General features: G+C 59.5%; 1 protein-coding gene across 1 annotated transcript; it reads right to left on the reverse strand.

Moving 5' to 3' along the window:
• Positions 1-2,375: 2,375 nt before the first annotated feature.
• On the reverse strand, positions 2,376-17,849 carry PROM2 (prominin 2). The gene is made up of 24 exons (XM_007197361.3): positions 17,492-17,849; positions 16,775-16,824; positions 16,130-16,332; positions 15,914-16,034; positions 15,555-15,618; positions 15,241-15,330; positions 14,756-14,955; positions 14,285-14,359; positions 13,418-13,481; positions 13,014-13,173; positions 12,562-12,714; positions 11,459-11,582; positions 10,817-10,908; positions 10,605-10,689; positions 8,368-8,514; positions 7,809-7,880; positions 6,975-7,067; positions 6,786-6,839; positions 6,406-6,486; positions 6,113-6,181; positions 5,261-5,350; positions 4,930-5,036; positions 4,508-4,578; positions 2,376-4,320 (listed from the first exon to the last, which is right to left on the reverse strand). The coding sequence occupies exons 1-23, from the start codon at positions 17,733-17,735 to the stop codon at positions 4,515-4,517; spliced, it is 2,502 nt and encodes an 833-aa protein (XP_007197423.2). The 5' UTR covers positions 17,736-17,849; the 3' UTR covers positions 2,376-4,320; positions 4,508-4,514.
• Between the last annotated feature and the right edge of the window lie 854 nt (positions 17,850-18,703).

Genomic DNA, 18,703 nt, shown 5'->3' on the forward strand with positions numbered 1-18,703 from the left:
TGAGGCTTGTCCACCCCCCAGGCAGCCTCCAGCTGACCCTCCCTCCCACGAGGCCCTCGTCTGGGCCAGCAGCCCTCTTCCTGGCTCTGCCGGCAAAGCAGCCAGCCTGTCTCTTGCGCTTTAGACCTCGCAGGTGGGGCTGGGACATGTCTGCTGGATTTCTCAAACTGCAGGGGACACCTGGAAGGCTCTGAAGTCTTTCTTTAAAGCCCCTTCCTTCTGGCTTGATGCGAAGGGAGGGTCCCCCACCCTTCCCCTTGGGCTCATCTCACCTCCCCCAAATCTCTCCCCCAACCTCAAAGCCTGACTCCTGGGTACCCTCAGTATGGTGAGGGCTCGGGCTGCTGAAATTGTGCATTGTTGCTGGGCAGAAGTCAGGGGCCGGGTGGGGTCATCTCTGTGCACACCCTGCCTTCCCCTCCCCGGTGCTGCAGTGCTCAGTGTTTGTAAGATGGTAACTGCTAACTGCTCCAGGGGTGACACGTCCGTGACGTGTAAGGAAGGATTAGGGGCCATGGAGAAGAGGCTTCATTCCAGCGTTCCTGGGGTGTGGCCCAGGCTGGCCACCAGCCTCCTGGTTCAGTCCCTGCATTCAGGTCTGGAGAGACCGGGCACTAGGAGCTCAGAGCACAGGCCCTAGGTCCAGGGGGGTAAGAGCGACACTGACCTTGACCACCCAGAGAATTCAGGTATCACCTGAGTTATAAAGTGCCACCATTATCAGTTGATTCTTTGGGGTAAGTTGTGCCCTTTCTACTCAGCCCACGTCCAGTCCTGTGCCTTAGTTTTCTCAACCATAAATAGGTAAATAACAGTGTCTATCTCGTAGCTAATACATGTGAGCGCTTAGCACACTTCCCGATTTATACTCAGAGCTCAATAAATGAAACTCTGTCCCCTCAGGTAGCCTGAGCAGGCCCCTAGCCGTATGGCCCTTCCTTTGCACACTTGGAGCCAGACGGAACTACACTGGCCAGCCACCCGGGACCTGACACCCTGGCCCATGTAGCATTTCTCTGGCAGAATCTGCCACTCGTTGCTCATGGCCTTTGCTCTGGGATGGCCAGGCTGGCAGAACTCCCAGGGCCTCCAATCTGTCATCCCTCCTGCCACAGGGACAGCAAGGACACTTGGATCGCATCTCCTGGGAGACGGAGCCTCCCTCCCACACACCCACAGGGAACGCGGGCTGACAGCATGCCCAGGAGGAAACCTCCAGCGCCACCGGGGTCAGGGCATCTGAATCAAGGCCTGGCGGGGCTTCAACTTATGGGACCTTGAATCAGCCACAGAGCTTCTCAGAGCTTCATCTGCTCAACCGTGAAACAAGGATGACGGTCCCCACCTGCTTCAGGGAATGTCATAAGAACAGATGAGACTGTGACCTCGAAGGGGCTTTGTTTCACACATAAAGTAGGATGAGCATTGTAGGATCCCAGCATTTTACAACTGGGAAAGTATGTAATATACTTCTCTCTGTGGCTATTTCTGTCTGTCACCTGCTGAGTGCCACCCCACCCCCAGGTTACCAGAGCCCACATTGATGCTCTGAACTGAGCTCCTTTGAAAAGTCCATGTGCAACGCCCTAGGCCAAGGTTTCTGGATACTAAATTCAATGAGTGGCAGCCTTTTCCAATTCACAGGGGGAAAATCAGTTAATTTTTTTAGGACTATTAACTTCTGATCATGCTGGACTAGGTAATTTGGACTAAATTCCCAACTGAGGACAACTAAAAGCTGCTCAAAAAATATATTTTCTAAAGTTTGATTCAGGGGTATCAGGGAGCAAACAAGGCAGTAAAAAAATCACAGGGCCAAGATCTGGGAAGAGAAGGAAACCCAGAGATGTGTGCTCGCAGCTGGGGTTGCTTTCTCCCTAGGGGGTCTGCTGATCCCAGAAGATACCGCAAAGGTGCTGGGCAGAGCTGTTAACAGCCTCTGGGACTAAGGAGGTCAAAACTAGGCCCACCAAGAGCAGGGGGTACCCGGCAAACCTTTCATGCTTTGGGTTGGGACCCCAGAGGGTTTCACCCCCAGAATATGAATGAACTAGAAATAGACAAGTGCTCCAAGGGACTGCAAATCATCTCAGTCCCTGAAAGTAAAGTAAAACAACCTGGTTTGCAGGATCCCAAGGCATCTGCCCGAGGTAAACATAATCCTCATGGAGCAAGGTGATTTCATTCTGTGCCTCAAATTATTTCTACAGGTTTTCATATAAAATGTGTGGCACTCCATTTTTGCCAAGTATGCGAGAAGACGAGACAATACTAACAAAAACCAAGAGAAACAACAGACACTGGAAACAGACTCACAGAGGCTCCATGTTAGGGAGTTATTGAACTTTAAAATAACTATACTGAGTTTGCTCAAATACATAAAAGATAAGATAGGCAATTTTGATAGAGAACTAGAAATGATTTTTTAATCATTTTCTAGTTCTATTTTTATCCCATCAATCTCATTCTTAAAATGCAGGGTGCTACAGTTCCCCACACAGGGCAACAGATGAAAAGCAAGCCAAGAATCCTCTGGGAAAAGCCCAAAAGAGGCGATTGTGCTACATTCAAGGATGCTCGTCTGACAGTGTGCTTGCAATAGTGACAATACGTTGTGTAGGCACCATCCCAATTTCTAGTAGCAAATTTGTTGCTGGTTTGTAAGATGCAACTAAACATAGACACCCTCTGAAACTCAGCAGACTCTAATCTTGAAGGGCTTTGCTCCTTTGAACAGGGACCCATCTCCCTCTTCGCTTGTATCTGCCTAGACCCAGCTCTGTCCCTGGCCCAGAGCAGTCATGGCCAAAAAAAAAAAAAAAAAAAGCAGCATTTGAGTATTTGTTTTGTGCCAGGCCCCTGCCAAGGGATTCCCACACATTGTCACATTATTCACAACCCTAGGAGGCGGCTATGACTATTTCCCCCATTTTATAGGTGGAAAAACTGAGGTCTAGGGGACCCATGGACCATGTTCAAGGTGCCCTGGTTACCAAACGTTAGAGCCAGGTGTGAATCCAGGTCTGCCTGCTCCCAGTGTGGACCCCACTCCCCACCTGCTGATTGCTGGGGTGACCCCTGGATGCCTGTGGTCAGAGGAGGCCTTGGATTCTCCTCTCCACACTCACTCACTAAGCACCAACCACATCCAGGGCCCTAGCCTGGGAGAGCTGAAAGATCCAAGGCCAAGACTTAGCCAAGTGAGAACACTTTAATGGATCCGAGGTCCTATCCACCTCTTCTTCTCTCCCCTCCTCTTCCCCATTTCTGGAACTCAGGGTCCAGCACACAGGGAGGGCACAGGGATGGACCAGGGGTGATGCCCAGTCACGGGCATAGGATCGAAGAAGTAAGGGCCACGGTGCAAAATCCTCCTGTGGCCACCAGATCTCCCCTGGGAAAGCTGGGTGGTGACTGTCAAAGAGGCTACCTTCTGGGGAGCCGAGGGGGAGCCCCCGCTCCAGCCCACATCCCAGGTCCCTTCTTAGGGAGTCAGTGCTCAGAGAGGAGCCGTGGGACAGCAGTGTGACTTCTAGCCCAAGGTGCAGACGGGGGCTCAGCCTTCACACGGGCCTCCCACATCCCCTGGGGGCCAGACATCCAGGCCGGGGTCTGGGGAGGGTCCCGCCCCCTGAGCAGTGGAGGGCTCAGGGGCCACGAGGCAGAGCCTGCAGCCGGCCCAGGCCCAGGCCATGGTGGCCCCTGGCCTGCTTGGTGGCTTTACCTGATTAGTGTGGTTGGGCAGGAGGGGTCCCTGTGGCCGACAGGTAGTGGCAAAAGGTAAAGAGGGGACAAAGGGGGGAAAGGGCTTCCCTGGGGGGAGGAAGTGAGGGCTGGGGAGGGGACAGAGTGAAGTGGGGCAAGTGGGATGTCAGAGGAGAGGAGGAAAAGGGGCAAGGAGCTTGGAGAGGTGTGGGAGGCATGGGGGGGTGGCAGATGGGACAGAGTGGGGCTGGGCAGGGCCTCTGTCCTACCCCAGGGGCTGAGGAGGCTCCACTAGGCGGAGAACAGGCCCGTCCTGGAGCTAATTTCTTGCGGCAAGGAGGGTGAGGGAGACACACCTGGAGGAACTTGTTGGCTCTGAGATCCAACAGAAGGTAAGTGTGTTTTTGAGCGTGAATGAAGGAATGAAGGGGTCGTGAGCAGAAAGGGGTGCAAAGGGAGTAGTAAGATGGGCTCAGGGAACTGGAATTGGGGGGCAATCCAGGCCTGGATGCCAGCCTGGGCTCTGGTGGCAAAAGCGACAGCAATCCTCTGGTCCAGGCCAAGTCGGCAGGGAAGGCAGGCAGCCCCATGCATCACCTTGCGGCCATATCCCTGCTGTGGATTAAGAACAAAAAGGGGAGGGGGAGGGAGGGGGAGCTGAGCTCAGGCCTATCGGTCCCAGCCAAGTCCCAGAACCCTCCTGCCCTCCTGGGCCCTGGAGACCCCAGATCCCAAACCCTTCCCTTCCCTTCTCAGCCCCACCCTTGGCACCAAGGAATTAAGCGGGGGGAAGCTCACTCACTGGGGTCCTACAGCTTCAGGGAGGTGACCCGCGGGATGTGGAAGAGCTGAGTCTCCTCAGAGCTGGCGGAGCTACAGCATCGCAGGGAACGAGGGAGTGAGGCCCCCAGGCCAGACCCTGAGCCCCGACACAGGAACAAGCCCAGAGCCCGGGATCTCCTGCCTCAGAAGCTCTTCAGGGGTAGCAGGAGTGCCCCAAAGCTAGGTCTGGTGGATGTGCTGCAGCAAGAAGGATTCGGGGCAGACACATGGAAGAACTTTCTGGCCCTGGAGCGCCTCAGATTGTGTGACTCTTCAGGGTTGGGCGTAGGCCTCCCCTGCCTGCAGGTCTCAAGAGGGGGTGCAGCAGGGGCTGGGCCCAGCAGCTGGAAGGGCTCCTTCCTGGGCCCCTGCGGCACCCCACAGGCCTGGCAGCCTCCTCACCTGAGGCGCTTCCGGATGGGACGGAAGTATTTGGAGGTCTTGACAGCAAAGATGACGCTGGGGATCAGGAGGAAGGCGCACCAGCCCAGGCAGAACCAGAAGGCGTTCTGCAGCAGAGGCGGCGAGGTAAGCGCACCGTGCCCGGGCACTGGCGTTTTCCCACCCCGCTCTGCACCCCCAGTCCCCCCGCTGACTCAGTGTGGGGCACGGGGACGCCTTCTGAGCTGAGGGAAAGGACGGGGGTGTAGGCCCGGGGCAGGGCCCCGCTCACGCTGCCCCTCCCATGGGGGCCTCCACATCCACGAGCCCTGATGGGCTGGGGGGCACTCACCCAGGGGTCAGCTACCATGTCACACAGGATCACACGGCCGTTGTCCAGGGCTCCGGAGAGGGGCTGGCAGGTGGCGATGCGCTGAGTCACCTGCGGTGTCAACGTGAGGCAGGTACATGCAGACACACCCAGACCCACAGGTGCTCAGAGGGAGGCTGACGGGGACACAGACAGGCCCAGGGACACAGCGGGGAGCCACTGCACAGCCGAACACACACACGGATGTGGCAACACACAGAGGGGAGGACACGCTGCCATCAGCTCATCGCTCGCCTCCTGCCCTTCCCACCCCGTTCACCAGCCTGGGTTAAGCCCCTACTGTGTGCCCAGAGCTGTTCTCTAAGTCACACTCTCACTGGGAGGCGACACGTGTGCACACACACACAACGCACTGCACACAAGTACATACTTGCACACACACATACTCGCACACGCATGTACAGACACACTCAGGGTTAAGCGAGACCCCTGCCGGTCCATTGTGGGTGGGAGACAGCCCGCAGAGGCTGTGATCAGCAAGGGTCCGCAGGAGGAGGTGGACTTCGAGGGCAGGGTGGGCCTCAGACAGGCTAGGCGAGGGGACCAGCACGAGGAAGGGTGGGGGGCCAGGTGTGGACAGCATGTCCTAGAGAGCCACAGCCAGCCCGGTCCACGTTCAGGCCTCAGAGAAGGGCTATGGGAGAGGTTGGGGGATGGGCAGAACCCAGCCAGCCAGATGCCAGGTTTGGGAGTTTGGGTTCAATCCTGAAGGCCTAGGGCACCCTCAGGGGCTCTCGGGGGGCAGAGGAGGTTGAACAGCTGGTACCGCTGGAAGCTCGCCTGAGGCCAGGAGGGTCTGAGCCCCCCACTCACCTCCTCTCTCACCCAGGCCACGTACTGGGAGAAGTAGCCCATCTCCCGGGTCAGGAAACACTCACTTTCCTGCAGGAAAGAGAGGAGCCCTGGGCTGGTCGAAGTCCCAGGGCCAGCAGCCCTGTCCCCCATGCCTGGCACAATCAGGACAGGCCGAGCTGGCTTTCCTGGGAGCCACGGTGAGGGGGCAGGGCTGGGCAATCCTGGGGTGGGAGCCCTGTGAGCCTGAACCCTTCAACTCACCTCTGACTCTGAAGCCGCCCCCCCCACCCCTGCCCCATCCTCCCACTCACATTCTTCAGGATACGGGTGGCCCAGGTAGGCAGCTCTCCTTCCAGGTGAGTGACTCTGTCCAGGACATCTGAGGTCTCCAGCTGGGGGACAGGAGAGGGGCTCAGTCAGGGAACAGCTGCTCATGCACTCATCCATTCATTAACTCAACGTACGACACACAACGTACTCACCTTGGGGTGGGCGGTGTTAGGCCCTAAGGACAGAGGCCAAATATGGTGGTCCTCAAGGATCTGCTCACCCACCCTTCCCACCCCACCCTCAACTTCCAAGGGGACTGGGCAGAGCAGGCGAGGTCCCAAGCCAGCTGGGCCCGCACGTCCTTCCTCCCTCTGCTGCCCATCTGCTCCACCCCACCCCCCCATCCATCCCCAGCAGCCACCTGGAGAAGTGGGGCAGAGGATGCCAGGGCATGGACACTGAGGTTGAGCTTAGCCTGTGAAAAAGAGAGCAGGGCTGGTCAGGGGAAGGAACTGGTAGGAGGGAGGCTTCCCAGCATCCCTCTCCTCTTCCTTGCCCCCTCCCTGCATCTCCTCTCCAGGTCCCAGACTCCCTGAGCCTCCAGACTTACCACAAGGCTCTGCTGGAGGAGGAGCTTCTCCTGATGGAGGTTTCTGAGCCCCTGGGCCTCCTTCTGCAGCCGCTGCCCCAGCACAGTATTGCCCTGAGGGGAGACAGATCAGAATGGCACTCTGCCCGGGCCAAGACAGCCTTTGCCGACACGTCCTTCACCAAACTGTTCGACCAGACATACTGGAGGGATGTGGAAAGTGCTGGAATCGGAGGTTGGGCTCAGAGGCAGAAAACTGAGGCCTCCTTAAGTTCCTTGGCCAGATCTGGGTTTGGGGGCCTGAGCCCAAGTTCCAAGTCCGGCCCTAGCTTGCTCTGCGCATCGTGGGGGGTAGGGGAGGGGTGTCTATGAGATGTCTTGAAGAGAACTTTTTAAACTCTCTATATTTATAAATACAAAGTGCTACTTTTTCCAGTACATTTTAAGCTTCTAGAGGCAACTGTCATGATATCTGATCCATCGGGCTGTCCTCACAGCATCTGTCCCAGCAGATTCCACAAGCGGTGTGCACCTAGCAATGCTTGCCCAGCTGTGCAATGTCAGACCATATCTGACGTCATCTGATCTGAGGTGGGTGATAATCCACTTTAAGAGATGAAGACACCGAGGCCCAGAGATGAGGAATGATTTGCCCAAGGCCACACAGCCAGTTGGTGGTAGAGCTTGAGCCAGAACTGATGCTACAGAACCCTTCATCCCAGCCGGAGGTCCAGAGTCTCAGCCCTCGGTGGCAGGGGCCCTCAGTCCCCTCCTCAATCCAGGCACTCCCACCCCGTCCCCCCTCCCAGGCCTCTGGCTCCAGCCTGCCATGTGGGGTCTCTGCTCCCTTCTCACTTGGGTCTGGGACAGTCTCTCCAGCTCCTGGGCCAGCTTCTCCACGCTGATGTTCACCACAGGCTTCTGAATCTGGAGACGGACAGGAGAGGCCAAGAGGGGATGAACCCCAGCTCCCCCAGCCCCAGAATTCCCAGTCTTTTCAAAAGCACCCACACCAGCTAAGTCTATTGTGACACATCAGTCACGGTGGGTTTGACCTGAAATTGTGAAACATATGAGACATTTTCCATTAGGAAAGAAAAAAAAATGAGGCGCCCTCTGGTGTAACCCAACGGAGAGGTGACGTCCCACCAGCATTCGCCACAGCAGTGGGTTCAGGACCATGGACAGCAACACAGGCTGTTGGGTGGAGACACACTCATTCTCACCCAGCCCAGGGGCTGGCACCTGGGGCACATGGTCTGGAGACACCCCCAGCAGAAGAGGCCCCAGGGACATGTGGAGGAGTCCAGGGACAGTGGAGGGCCAAGACAAGGTGAGACAGCTCCCCGACCCCCAGCTCCTCTGCGGGCCCCTCTGCTCTGCCGTGGTCTGGCCTGAGGTGCCCACTGCTGACCTCAACAAGGAAGCCTGGGTAGTGGATGCTCTCGAGCCCACTGCTCTGCAGGGCCTCTAGGTCCTGGCGGGCGGCTGGGCTCAGCAGGTCCAGATTCTTCACGTCCACTTTGAGTTTCTGCAACTCCTGCTGCAGCTTGGCAGTGTACTGGGAGGGAGGGAGCAGGGTGGGGCCGTGCTCAGTGGCTGAGCCAGGACCCCAGAGCTGCTATCCTAGGTGAGGGGTCAGCAGGCCCTCAGGGCCCTCCTTCTGGGTATCCAGGGCCCCTACCCTGGACACTCCCAGCCCCACACAGGCTCCCAGCAGGCCTCTGCTCCCCACCCATCCCCAACTCCACCTTACCCCCAGCAAGACCCAGCTCTCCTCCAGCACCTATCTGGCTACTGGACAGCAGCACAGACCTTCCCAGGCCACCCAGAAGAAAAATAGCTTCCCCGGCCCATCTTTACCACGTCACCTCGTGTTAAGGTCTTCACAGCACCTGTGCGCTATTTACTTATCTGGGTACTAGTTTACTGCCACCAGCTCCATGAGAATAGCACCTCATCTGCCCACTCTGTACCAAACCCTCAGCATCTAGAGCAGAGGCTCATGTGTGGTGGGTGCCGTACAAATTTGTTGAATGTGTAAAAATGAGTGAATGAATGAGTGAGTGAATAGACACAATCACATTTCTAAGACAGAGCACAGTTTAAAAAGGGACTTGACATTTTCCAACCATTGCTGGGAGAGATTTAAAGGGCATGAAATTCAGCCCCAGTGTTTCACAGGTGAGAGGCTGAAGACAGGGAAGAACGTCAGAGGATTGAGCCCCGCTCAGCTCACCTCTCGCCACCCCCCACAGTGCCTTCCCCAGGGGGAGAAAAGGCCCATCCTCTCAGAGGCAGGGGTCTCAGAGCAGCATTTCAGCAGCATTTCAGTAACACACAGGTAAAGGAGATGTCTCAAGGCGGGCAGAGTCCTCCTGGTGCCCGGCAAAGCACACATTGTCTTAATTATCTCTGCATCATCAGCTCACTATTATCTCCTTCGAGGACAAGTTCTTCTAAGGTCACATTTGGTTTGTTGCCAGATGGCCCCCAAGGACTGCCCAGTCCCTCTGGACCTGAAGCCCTATCTGTCCAGACTCTTCTGTGACCTGGACCCCTCCCTTCCCTGGACCAGGGCTGAGAGCCCTCCCCTTTCAGCCAGCAGAGCACAGGGCCTCCCCTCTGCTCAGGCCCCCTGCTGCAGCCCTCCGCGGCCAGCCTTCACCCTGTGGCCTTGCACCAGGACAGTGCCTGCTCAGTGGACCTCTCCTCTGATTAGAGGCGCTGAAAGAGGAGACGGCTACGGCATTAAGGAAACTGCCGCAGGCTATAGTTTAAGGCATGGAGTTGGGACTGAAATCTGGACCACTTGGCTATGCTACCCTGCAGACTAGGAGCAGGTGGTGGGTTCAAGAGGAGTCGGAAGGTTTCTGGAGACAAGGCAGAATCAGGAGTTAGCAGTTTAGGAGGGGTGGGGGGAGAAGCAGGTGGGAGAAATGTGGTTTTCCCAGGATATGCTTGGGAAGGGCTCCTGGGGGACCCTGGGAGCCAAGGCAGCTCTCCTCCCACCTCATTTAGGCACGAAGAGAGGAAAGGAGGGGGTGTTTTACAGCTTCTGTGCACCCTTAGGAGAACCACATTCTCAAAGTACGTCTCCTCTCATGAAGGAGCACTTCCTTTTCTTTGTTCTAGAACTGTCTCTTGCCAGTGTGAGTAAAGTTCTCCAGTTCTACATACCAAGTTCTGGCAAAGTCCAGTGGTTAGGGAACAGGCTGTGGGAGCCCTCCTCCAGTGGTACCCAACTGCATCACCATCGTTTTCACTGTCACACCCCCTTGCCAACCTCCCCGCTCCCAGCTGGAGCATCCAAATCAACGCCTGTCCTCAGTCAGGACACACAGACTAGTCCTCTCACTCACTGTCACCACCCCGTCCGGCCTCAGCCGCACCTGTGTCCGGTTCTTCCGGGAGCACAGTGCTGAGAGCTGGTCAGAGCCTCCAGGCATTCACGCACTCACCCACACACTCTCCTGGGCTCTAGCCCTGGGCCAGGTCCTGAGCTTGCACCTGGGTCCTCTGCCCCTGAGGCACCTCAACTGCTCTTGCAGACTTCTCGGGTTCAAGGAGATGGTCCCTCCAGCAAGGCAAGACCAGAAGAGGGGGGATCTGCAGGAGGGCTCCCCACTGTGTTCCAGAAGGTTCTCTCACCTGGCTGATATCCAGGTGCTTCTCCAGGTCATAGGAGTCATTGAGCTGCAGGACCGTCCAGAGCGCAGCCCCTTGCTTGCACTGCCTGGGGAGGAACGACAGGCATCAGAGAGGAGAGGAGGGAGGGCAGGTGGGGGCTGACGTCATCCTAAAAGGATGCCCACCTCAGCGCCTCCTCACAGCCCGTCCCCCAGCCCAGGCTTCCCGCTCACTGATAGGCCAGGAGGACGCTGAGGTTCTTCTTCAGGCCCAGAAGTTGGGACAAATTCATGGATGACGGCAAGTTCCCCGGGGTGTCTGCAAACTGGGGATGGGGCACAGAGGAACGGGCCTGGAGCGGGGAGTGGCGGGCAAGGCCACCCCGCTTCCCAGGGCCTAGTCCCACGCCGCCCTGGCACAGCAGAGACCACAGCCCTGTGACTCCAGCCCACACCTGCCTCTAACTCAGATCACTCCTGGGCCCTAAGTCCTGGCAGGGACCCTCCCCGTGAATCTCCAGGAGGGTGGCCGGCCTGGTCTTCAGCAGAGGATCCAGGCCAGCATCTCGGCTCACCTGCTCGATGTGATAGGGAACAAGGATCCCCAATTCCCAGACTCAGTGTTAGGAGGGCAGAGGGGCACAGGTCTGGGTGCCATCCTTCGAGGTCCCTGCCTGGGGCCTGGGCAGCCTTCCGGGGACTCACTGGCTCTTTTCTCTCACTGGCGCTTTTCCATCTCTTTCCTTAGCCGTCTCCATCATTCCTCCTGTCTCTCTCTCCCTTTTAACCCCTCGGGCTCCTGCTTCCTTCTAAACCTCCTGCTCTGCCCACATCTCTCTCCACGTCCCTCTGGGCCCCAGAGCGGGGCAGGCCCACCTCATATAGCTCCCCGCTCTCCCAGCTCTGGCACACCAGGGTCTGCACGTTGCCACCCATCAGGAAGGTGGCGAAGACAAGGAGGATGAGGGGCGCAGCGAAGAGGAAGCTGAAGCCCACACCCCTGGGGAAGGCGGAGGGACAGGGTTGAGACAGGAGGGAGGATGCCCTGGACCATGCCCTCCATCCCCATCTCCATCCAGCGTGGTCAGTGAGTCAGCCCCGGGGCAGAGCCCTTCGGGGAGGGGAGCCGGAGGACTGAGCCTCCAGGGCAGGAGAGAGGACTCAGAACTGGTCACTGCCCCCACCTCCTCCTCCCCCATCCCCACTCTACCGCTGGTGCCCTGGCTGGCCCTGGCAGCCTAGAGGAGAGTGCAGCTGTTTTGCTCAAAGAGCCAGGGCTGCTGGCCTCTGGGCCGAGGATACATGGAGGTGACCAGCTCCAGAGCTCAGCCTCAACAGGGCCACCTGGCATGGCCAGCCATGACCCACCAGCAGAGGCAGCAACCTACAGCAACTGAGTAGGACCTGTGCCACTGACCAAGGCTTCTTTGTGAGACAGGCATGGCCCCATGCCAGGATTTGAGGCTTGGAGAGTGAAACATGGGCTGGATTTCGCTCACCCCTTTGGCCAGGCACCTTTACACAGTGACCCTCCTGCACAACTGACTGTGGCAGCCCTGGCCGTAGAGACTATCTAGTTCAGGGCTGGCAAACAGATTCTAGCTCTGGTGCCACCTCCTAATGGTAGTGCTGCCTGGACACTGGGTTAAGCAGGATTCTGAGGCTGTATCTGGGCTCAGAGAGAAAAGGTGCCCATTAATTATTAAAGTTGCCACTGGCGTGGGAAGGGGAAGTGCTTCTTATTTGCATTCCTGCTCTAGGCCAGCCCTTTTATACAAACGAGGACACTGAGGCCCAGTTGGGTTATAATTTGCCCAGGGGCACCCAGCAAGTCAGCCCAGAGCCAGACCAGAGCTCAGTCTCTTGATCCCCAGGACTCACTCCTGCAGCTACACCAGACGCTGCCCATGGGCATGAGAGGAATGTGCCAGCCCGGGGGCGGGGCGAGAGACCCTCCCCCTCTCCCCAGCCCTTCTTACACCATGAGGAAGCGGGCTCCAGCCTCGCCCTTGGCTTCCGAGTGGCTGGGGTCTTCCCTGTTACAGAGCCCCCAGATGCCCAGGTTGAGGCCCAGCAGGTTACAGACCACCACAAGCAGGACCACAGAGCACAGCACGCAGCCCACAATCCACCTGCCACAGAGAAGGTGGGACGTCACGGAAAGGGCAGTCGTGGGCACAGGAGGGGCTGGTGGAGGACCTAGGGCTGGGTGGGGCCACTACCCCAAGGCTGAGGCTTCAGAAGTGTGACTTCCTATAGGGTCCCCAGGCTCAGATCCCCAGGGCACACAGCCAAGGTGGGGACACGGAGGCCCAACGAGTGAGGGGTCTTGGCTTAAATGGAGGCGGAGACTTAGTATAAGGACGGTTGATGAGGGCTGGAAATTGGTTCCAGGGTGGCTTCCCACCTGCCCCCACGGGTTCCCAGGCACCTGTATTTCTCGTATCTCTGCACCTCCTTCAAGTAGGGGCGGCTGCTCTGTTCCACCTCCTCCAGTGCTTGGCTCCAGCGAGCAGCCGCCTCCCAGCCTGGGAATGCTTCGACCAGTGTCCTCAGCTCTCTAGGCTGCTGGGCCACCACCTTCTTCAGCTCTGCCCAAAGCAGCAGGGGCTTATGGGATGGGGAAGACCCCCAGGGGCCCAGGGAGGAGACGGATGGACAGAAAGAACATCTGAGACGCACAGAGGTGGTTTACTCTCTGTCCAGGCCCCGCCAAGAGGACAGCCTTCACCTCCCCCACCCCACCACCCCACCCCTCTCTCAACAAGCCTCGTTGGTAGGGGTGGGTTGGGGGGCGTCCTAGGCAGCCAGCCTGGCCCCCGGGCAGAGCCTCACCTCTGATCACGTCGGCCGTCTGCAAGGCAGCCAGAGCCGGGAGGGCGTTGAAGGTACTGTTCTCCTGCCGGAACCAAATGCAGCTGTGCTTCCTGCTCTCCGCCCAGGTGTCCTAGCTTGGGGGACCCCTGCATCACCAGGTCCAGTGGGAGAGCATCCCCCCTCGGTGCTCCCAGCCCAGGAAATCAAGAAACAGGCTTCCCTTTGCTCTCTTGGTCAATGCCTTCTTCTCCCCTCCCTCGGCCTAGCCTGACTCAATTCCCCCAAACATTGCTCCTTTCTGTCCCCACCCCTCTTGCTTAGACTATTGCAGTAGACCCCTAGCCATCCTCTTATCTCTCCCAGCCACTCTGCACAGGACCGCCAGGTCTATTTCCCTAAAGTCCAGCTCCAGTCTATTCTTCCAGCCTCAGGCCCCATTTCCCTCCTCCTGGAACATTCTGCTCTAGTTACCCAGCACGACTGACTCACCGTTTCCCCAACCCCGGCATTTTCCAGGCCCCAGGTCACAGGTGCTGACTCATGCTGCACCTTCCCCCACAGCCCGTCTCCACCCAGGAGAGCCCGCCTGTCGTCTGGGGCTCAGCTTGCGTGCTCGCTCCTTGGCCATCCCAAGACCCCACCCACTGAGGGTACTAGCTCTTCCTTCTGAGCTCCAGGCCTGCCTCCCGCACCAGACCCCGTGCACACAAGGACCAGCATCGTGAGCCTCCAGCCCAGGGTGTCACGTGGTAGGTGAGGCCCTGATGTGACCCAAGTGTTAGGTTCAACTGGGTTCCCACCCCAAAAGAGAAAAACTGAGGCCCCTCACATTTGAGTTCCCAGCCAGGTTGCGAAGAAGTCGGGTAGACTGGGGCAGGCACTCACCTCCTGGACCATGCTGGAGAAGTTGGCCTCTGGGACACCTTTCAGCCGATGCAGGGCATCATCCACAGAGGGCACCTGAAATGGTTTGAGGGGGTTGTTATGACAAAGTCCACGGAGAGGCCTGGGAGGGGTCCTTGGGGAAGGATGGGGGCAGAGGCCTCTGAATACTCAGTGTCCTCGTGTGCGAGATGGGGACCACCACAGCCCCGAAGGCCCTGCGTGGCAGTGAGAACTCAAGAAGCGAAGTCACATGAGGCTCACGGCACAGCGCGTGGTCCAGGGAAGCTCTCACCCCACTGCCAGGATGACCATCATTAACCCTGGGTGCGTGGAGAGGGGAGGGGCAGCCCAGGGAAAGGGACCAGGAGTCCGCTTCAGGAAACACCCGGAACAGAGGCTGCCCAGGGATTCCTGGAGCCGCGGGCAGAGCAGCCCCTTTCGCCCCAAGAGGCCTCAGTCCTGGGCCTGCACCTGGCTGAAGTCGGCTCCCAGCTCCAAGGCGTGGGCTCTGTCCAGGGCCTCTGCACAGCCCCGGCAGCCGGGCTCCTGCAGCAGGGCCAGGAGGCGCTCCCGGTGCCCCTGGACAGCCGGCGCCAGGGCCTGCTGCCCCTCCTGAAGTTCCGTGGAGGTGGCGTTCAGGGCTCGGAGCTGGTCCACGGAGACCTGCAGGGCTGCGAGACCCACATTTGGACTGAGTGGTCCCCACTGCTGCAGCATCCTCGGAGACCTTGCAGGAGGCAGAACATCTTTCCCTCCCAAACCCAAGGGACTGGTGGTCCTTAATCTCTGTAGTTATAACGGAAGCTGCCCTGGGGCACGTTAAGCCAGGAGTGGGCAAAGATGCCAGAAGGGATCCTAGGATAAAGCCGTGAGAAAGTCAGGGGTGGGGACCGCTGACTTAGCGTAAGAAATGCAGGGCTGGGCGAGGGCGGGGCCTGCCCCCCAGCGACACTCACCCTGGCCCAGGCTGAGCACGGAGGCCAGGACCTCATACACGGTGCTCTTGAGCTGGGTGTGGATCACGTTCCCAATGCTCCTGCTGACACCTGGAGAGCACAGGGCAGTCTGCAGGGCTGGCCCCCAGGAGACTAGGGGCCTCCCCACCCAACCATCCTCCTCCCCTGGGTTCCGGAGGGTGGTCTTGCGGCAGAGTGGCCGCCGTGCTCCCCAGCTGGACCCTATCCCCGCCTCTGCGAGGGTGTGCCCAGGTGGAGCCCGGGATGAGGGGATGAGAGGCCTCCCCAAGGCAGGCCTGAGCTGGAACCCTCACCATCCAGTTCCTCCAAGACTTGCTCCTGAGGAAGGGAAAACTGCTGTGCCACGGCCTGCAGTTCCTAGGCAAACACAGGGCCGTGAGGCTGCTCCTTCCTGTCACTGGACGCCCCGGCTCCCGTCCCTTCCCCAGCCCTTATTCCCCCACTACCCGCCACAACTGGGCCTCCGTCCTGAGAATACCATGGGTGCCGTCATGGATTACACTGACTCTCCAGCAGGGAGCAGTCAGGTGCGTGCTGGAAGGGGCACCCTCTCTAATTTGCAGGCTATGCACGAATTTGCAGGACCTACCCTGCTCTGTCCCGCCCATGGCTGGCGCTCATGGGGGCATGTGCGGGGTTACTTGGTGCTCACCTGGGGGACATCGGAGACCAGGCCCCGGAGGCTGAGCAGAGTCTCCGGCAGGGCCTTGGCACTGGGGCCCATCTGCTCATGCGTGTGCTGGTTGGTGACAAAGGCAGTGACCACGCCGATCCTGCAGGGATGGGGGAAGAGGAAGGGTCTGGCTGGATGCCCGTGGGCACCTTGGGCCTCGGCCCACGCCTCCCGCCTGAGCTGGGCGCCCCTCACAGCAGCACGAGGGTGGTCAGCAGCAGGAAGGCCACGAGGGTGCCTCGCTCGCAGGCCATTGTCTTGTGCTCCATCTTCACTCGGCCCCCACAGCGCCGGCGGCAGCGGCAGCAACAGAAGCAGAGCCCAGCGGTGGGTACCACCAGGAGGTAGAGGCCGGTGATCACGGCACACACCACGTAGCCTGCCTCATACCGCACCACCTGGGCAGGGCAGCAAGGCATGAGGGGCTGTCCTGACCCTCCCATCCCAGCCCCCTCCCGCCTGACTCCAGAGGGAAACCCGAGGGGAGGGAGGCACACTCGGGGGCAGGGCGGCGGGGCCACTATGCACACATCTCGCATCTCCTTTAACTCTTGTGAGGGGCACCGTGTCCTCAGTGTTATTTACCATCCTACAAACAAGGGAACTGAAGTCCAGGGAGGCGAGGGCTCCCTGCAAACCCCACAGCCGCTGAAGGGCAGAGCCGTGGTTAGAAATCAGGTCCGCGGACTGCAGCGCTCACGGAAAAGGGGAAGGGATGCCAGAAACCCCACCCTGGGGCACACCCAGCAAGGTGGGCTGAGCCCAGGAGGCCCTTCTCCTTCTTCAGCCCCTCGTGCTCACCCCTGAACGCCCTCCCCCGGCAGCGCCCCCACTGCTCACCTCATCCGCCTTCACGGAGGATGGCTCATTCAGCAAGGCCTTTATCAGCTCTAGGAAAAGAGTCAAGCTGGGTCTGGGGGCAGCAACTGCCCTGCCCCTGTGTCCATCCCCGCTGCCAGGCAAAGGTGGGCTCTCCGAAGGGGGTCCTCCCACCACCTCGGCACCCTCGGAGAAGGCAGTGTCACCACAGCCCGGAGCCCTCGTGCCTCAGCCGGGCTACAGGAGGCTGTGTCTGCAGGGAGGCCTGGCTCACCCCTCCTCCTGGGCCCCCCAGGTAGGCCCTGCAGCGGGGAAGCCGGCAGCCCGGTTAAAAGCAGCGAAGGGGCCTGGCCTAGCAGCAGCCCTTCCCCTAAGAGGCAGGGGACAGGCTGGGAGCTGTCCTGCCGCCCCTCCTGGTCCTCACAACCACCACGGCGCCACCAGACCCAGAGAAAAAGCTCAACCAGCTCTTGGAGAACTTTGACTGTAACTTCCTCTACCTTAGGACAGAGAAACCGCGGCTCAGAGAGGAAAAGGGGCTTGTCCAAGGTCACACAGGAAGGTGATGCCCTGGGTGCCCGGGCCTTCTGGGGAGGAAGATGGGGCTGGGGAGTGCTGGGGACCCTGCCCTCCAAGTGCCTGCCGACGGTGGGTGCGCCCCTCGGTGGAGAGGAGATTAGGGTGCAGAGTGGGGACCCAATACCCGCCGAGGCCCGCCCGGGGGAGGGGCGCACTCACCGGCGGGGAGGGGGTTGAGCTGCACCACGGAGAGGAAGCGGCGCACGGTGCCGTAGAGGGGGTCCAGGGGCCCCGGCGGGCGGACACGAGGGGCCAGCCAGCGGGTCTTGGCCGCCGGGGCGAACGCCAAGCGCTCCGCCGGGCCGAGGGCCCCGCAGTCCGCCGCGCCCGCCCGCCGCAGGGCCAGGGCCAGGGCCAGCCCCAGGCCCAGCAGGGCCGCCAGGAGGCCGGGCGCACGCACCATGGGGTCGGCCGGTGGGCTGCGGGCCGGCCGGACGGGGCTCAGGCGGCCGAGAGTGCGGGCCGCGCACGGGGCAGGCCGTGCATCCTTCACCAGCCTCCGTCCCGCTGCTCTCGAAACCGGCCCGACAGGTTTGGGCTACCTGGGCACCCGCCCGGAGCGCGGCCGGGGCAGGGGCGGAGGCCTGGGCTGGGGGTGGGGTTTGGGGGGTGGGGGGCAGGGCCTGGTCCAGACCCGCTCCCAGCGGCCTGGGGTGGGAGCCTGGGCGCCCTCTTCCCTGCCCAGGTGCTCCTGGGAGGGCTGCCTCCGGAGCTGGGTGGGGAAGGCACCTCAGTACCTCTGGGTTATCTAGGATGACCCAATTTCAGCTATTACATCCTGCGCCCAGACGCAGCCGTCAAATCTGGGGCCTGGGAAAACAACCACCCCGTGAAGGTCTGGCCCAGAGTGCGGCAAGACCAGCCGGGCCCAGGAACCAAGCTCCTCCCCCAGCTCCCTCTGGGGCCTGCTCTGTTTCCTCGGGTCATGCCTGCGCCCGTGCCAGGTCATTCTGGAGCACAGAGGCCACAGGGCTTTGTCCAGAGCGGCTCTCTGAGGGGCCACTGAGACGGGCACAATCCTTTGGGAGAGTGAATCCCAGCAAAGCTGTACCCAGCAATGTCCCATCCAGTCATCAGCTGAAAGAACTATCAGGAATATGCCCAGAGATGAAGTGAGAGAGTGGCATGGACATACAGACACTACCAAATGTAAAATCGATAGCTAGTGGGAAGCAGCCGCATAGCACAGGGATATCAGCTTGGTGATTTGTGACCACCTAGAGGGGTGGGATAGGGAGGGTGGGAGGGAGGGAGGGATACGCAAGAGGGAAGAGATATGGGAACATATGTATATGTATAGCTGATTCACTTTGTTATACAGCAGAAACTAACACACCATTGTAAAGCAATTCTACTCCAATAAAGATGTTA

Source organism: Balaenoptera acutorostrata, chromosome 12, assembly GCF_949987535.1.
Source record: "Balaenoptera acutorostrata chromosome 12, mBalAcu1.1, whole genome shotgun sequence".
NCBI classification, from domain to species: domain Eukaryota; kingdom Metazoa; phylum Chordata; class Mammalia; order Artiodactyla; family Balaenopteridae; genus Balaenoptera; species Balaenoptera acutorostrata.

What these genes read in the sequence shown, in the direction of transcription:
- PROM2 (XM_007197361.3), bottom strand. Translation starts at nt 17,735, where the DNA reads ATGGTGCGTGCGCCCGGCCTCCTGGCGGCCCTGCTGGGCCTGGGGCTG. An exon ending in AGAGCGGGGAGCTATATGAG is followed by an intron (nt 10,909 to 11,458) that starts GTGGGCCTGCCC and finishes CCCCATCCCCAG; the next exon opens with TTTGCAGACACCCCGGGGAA. An exon ending in TGGCCTGGGTGAGAGAGGAG is followed by an intron (nt 5,351 to 6,112) that starts GTGAGTGGGGGG and finishes TTGACACCGCAG; the next exon opens with GTGACTCAGCGCATCGCCAC.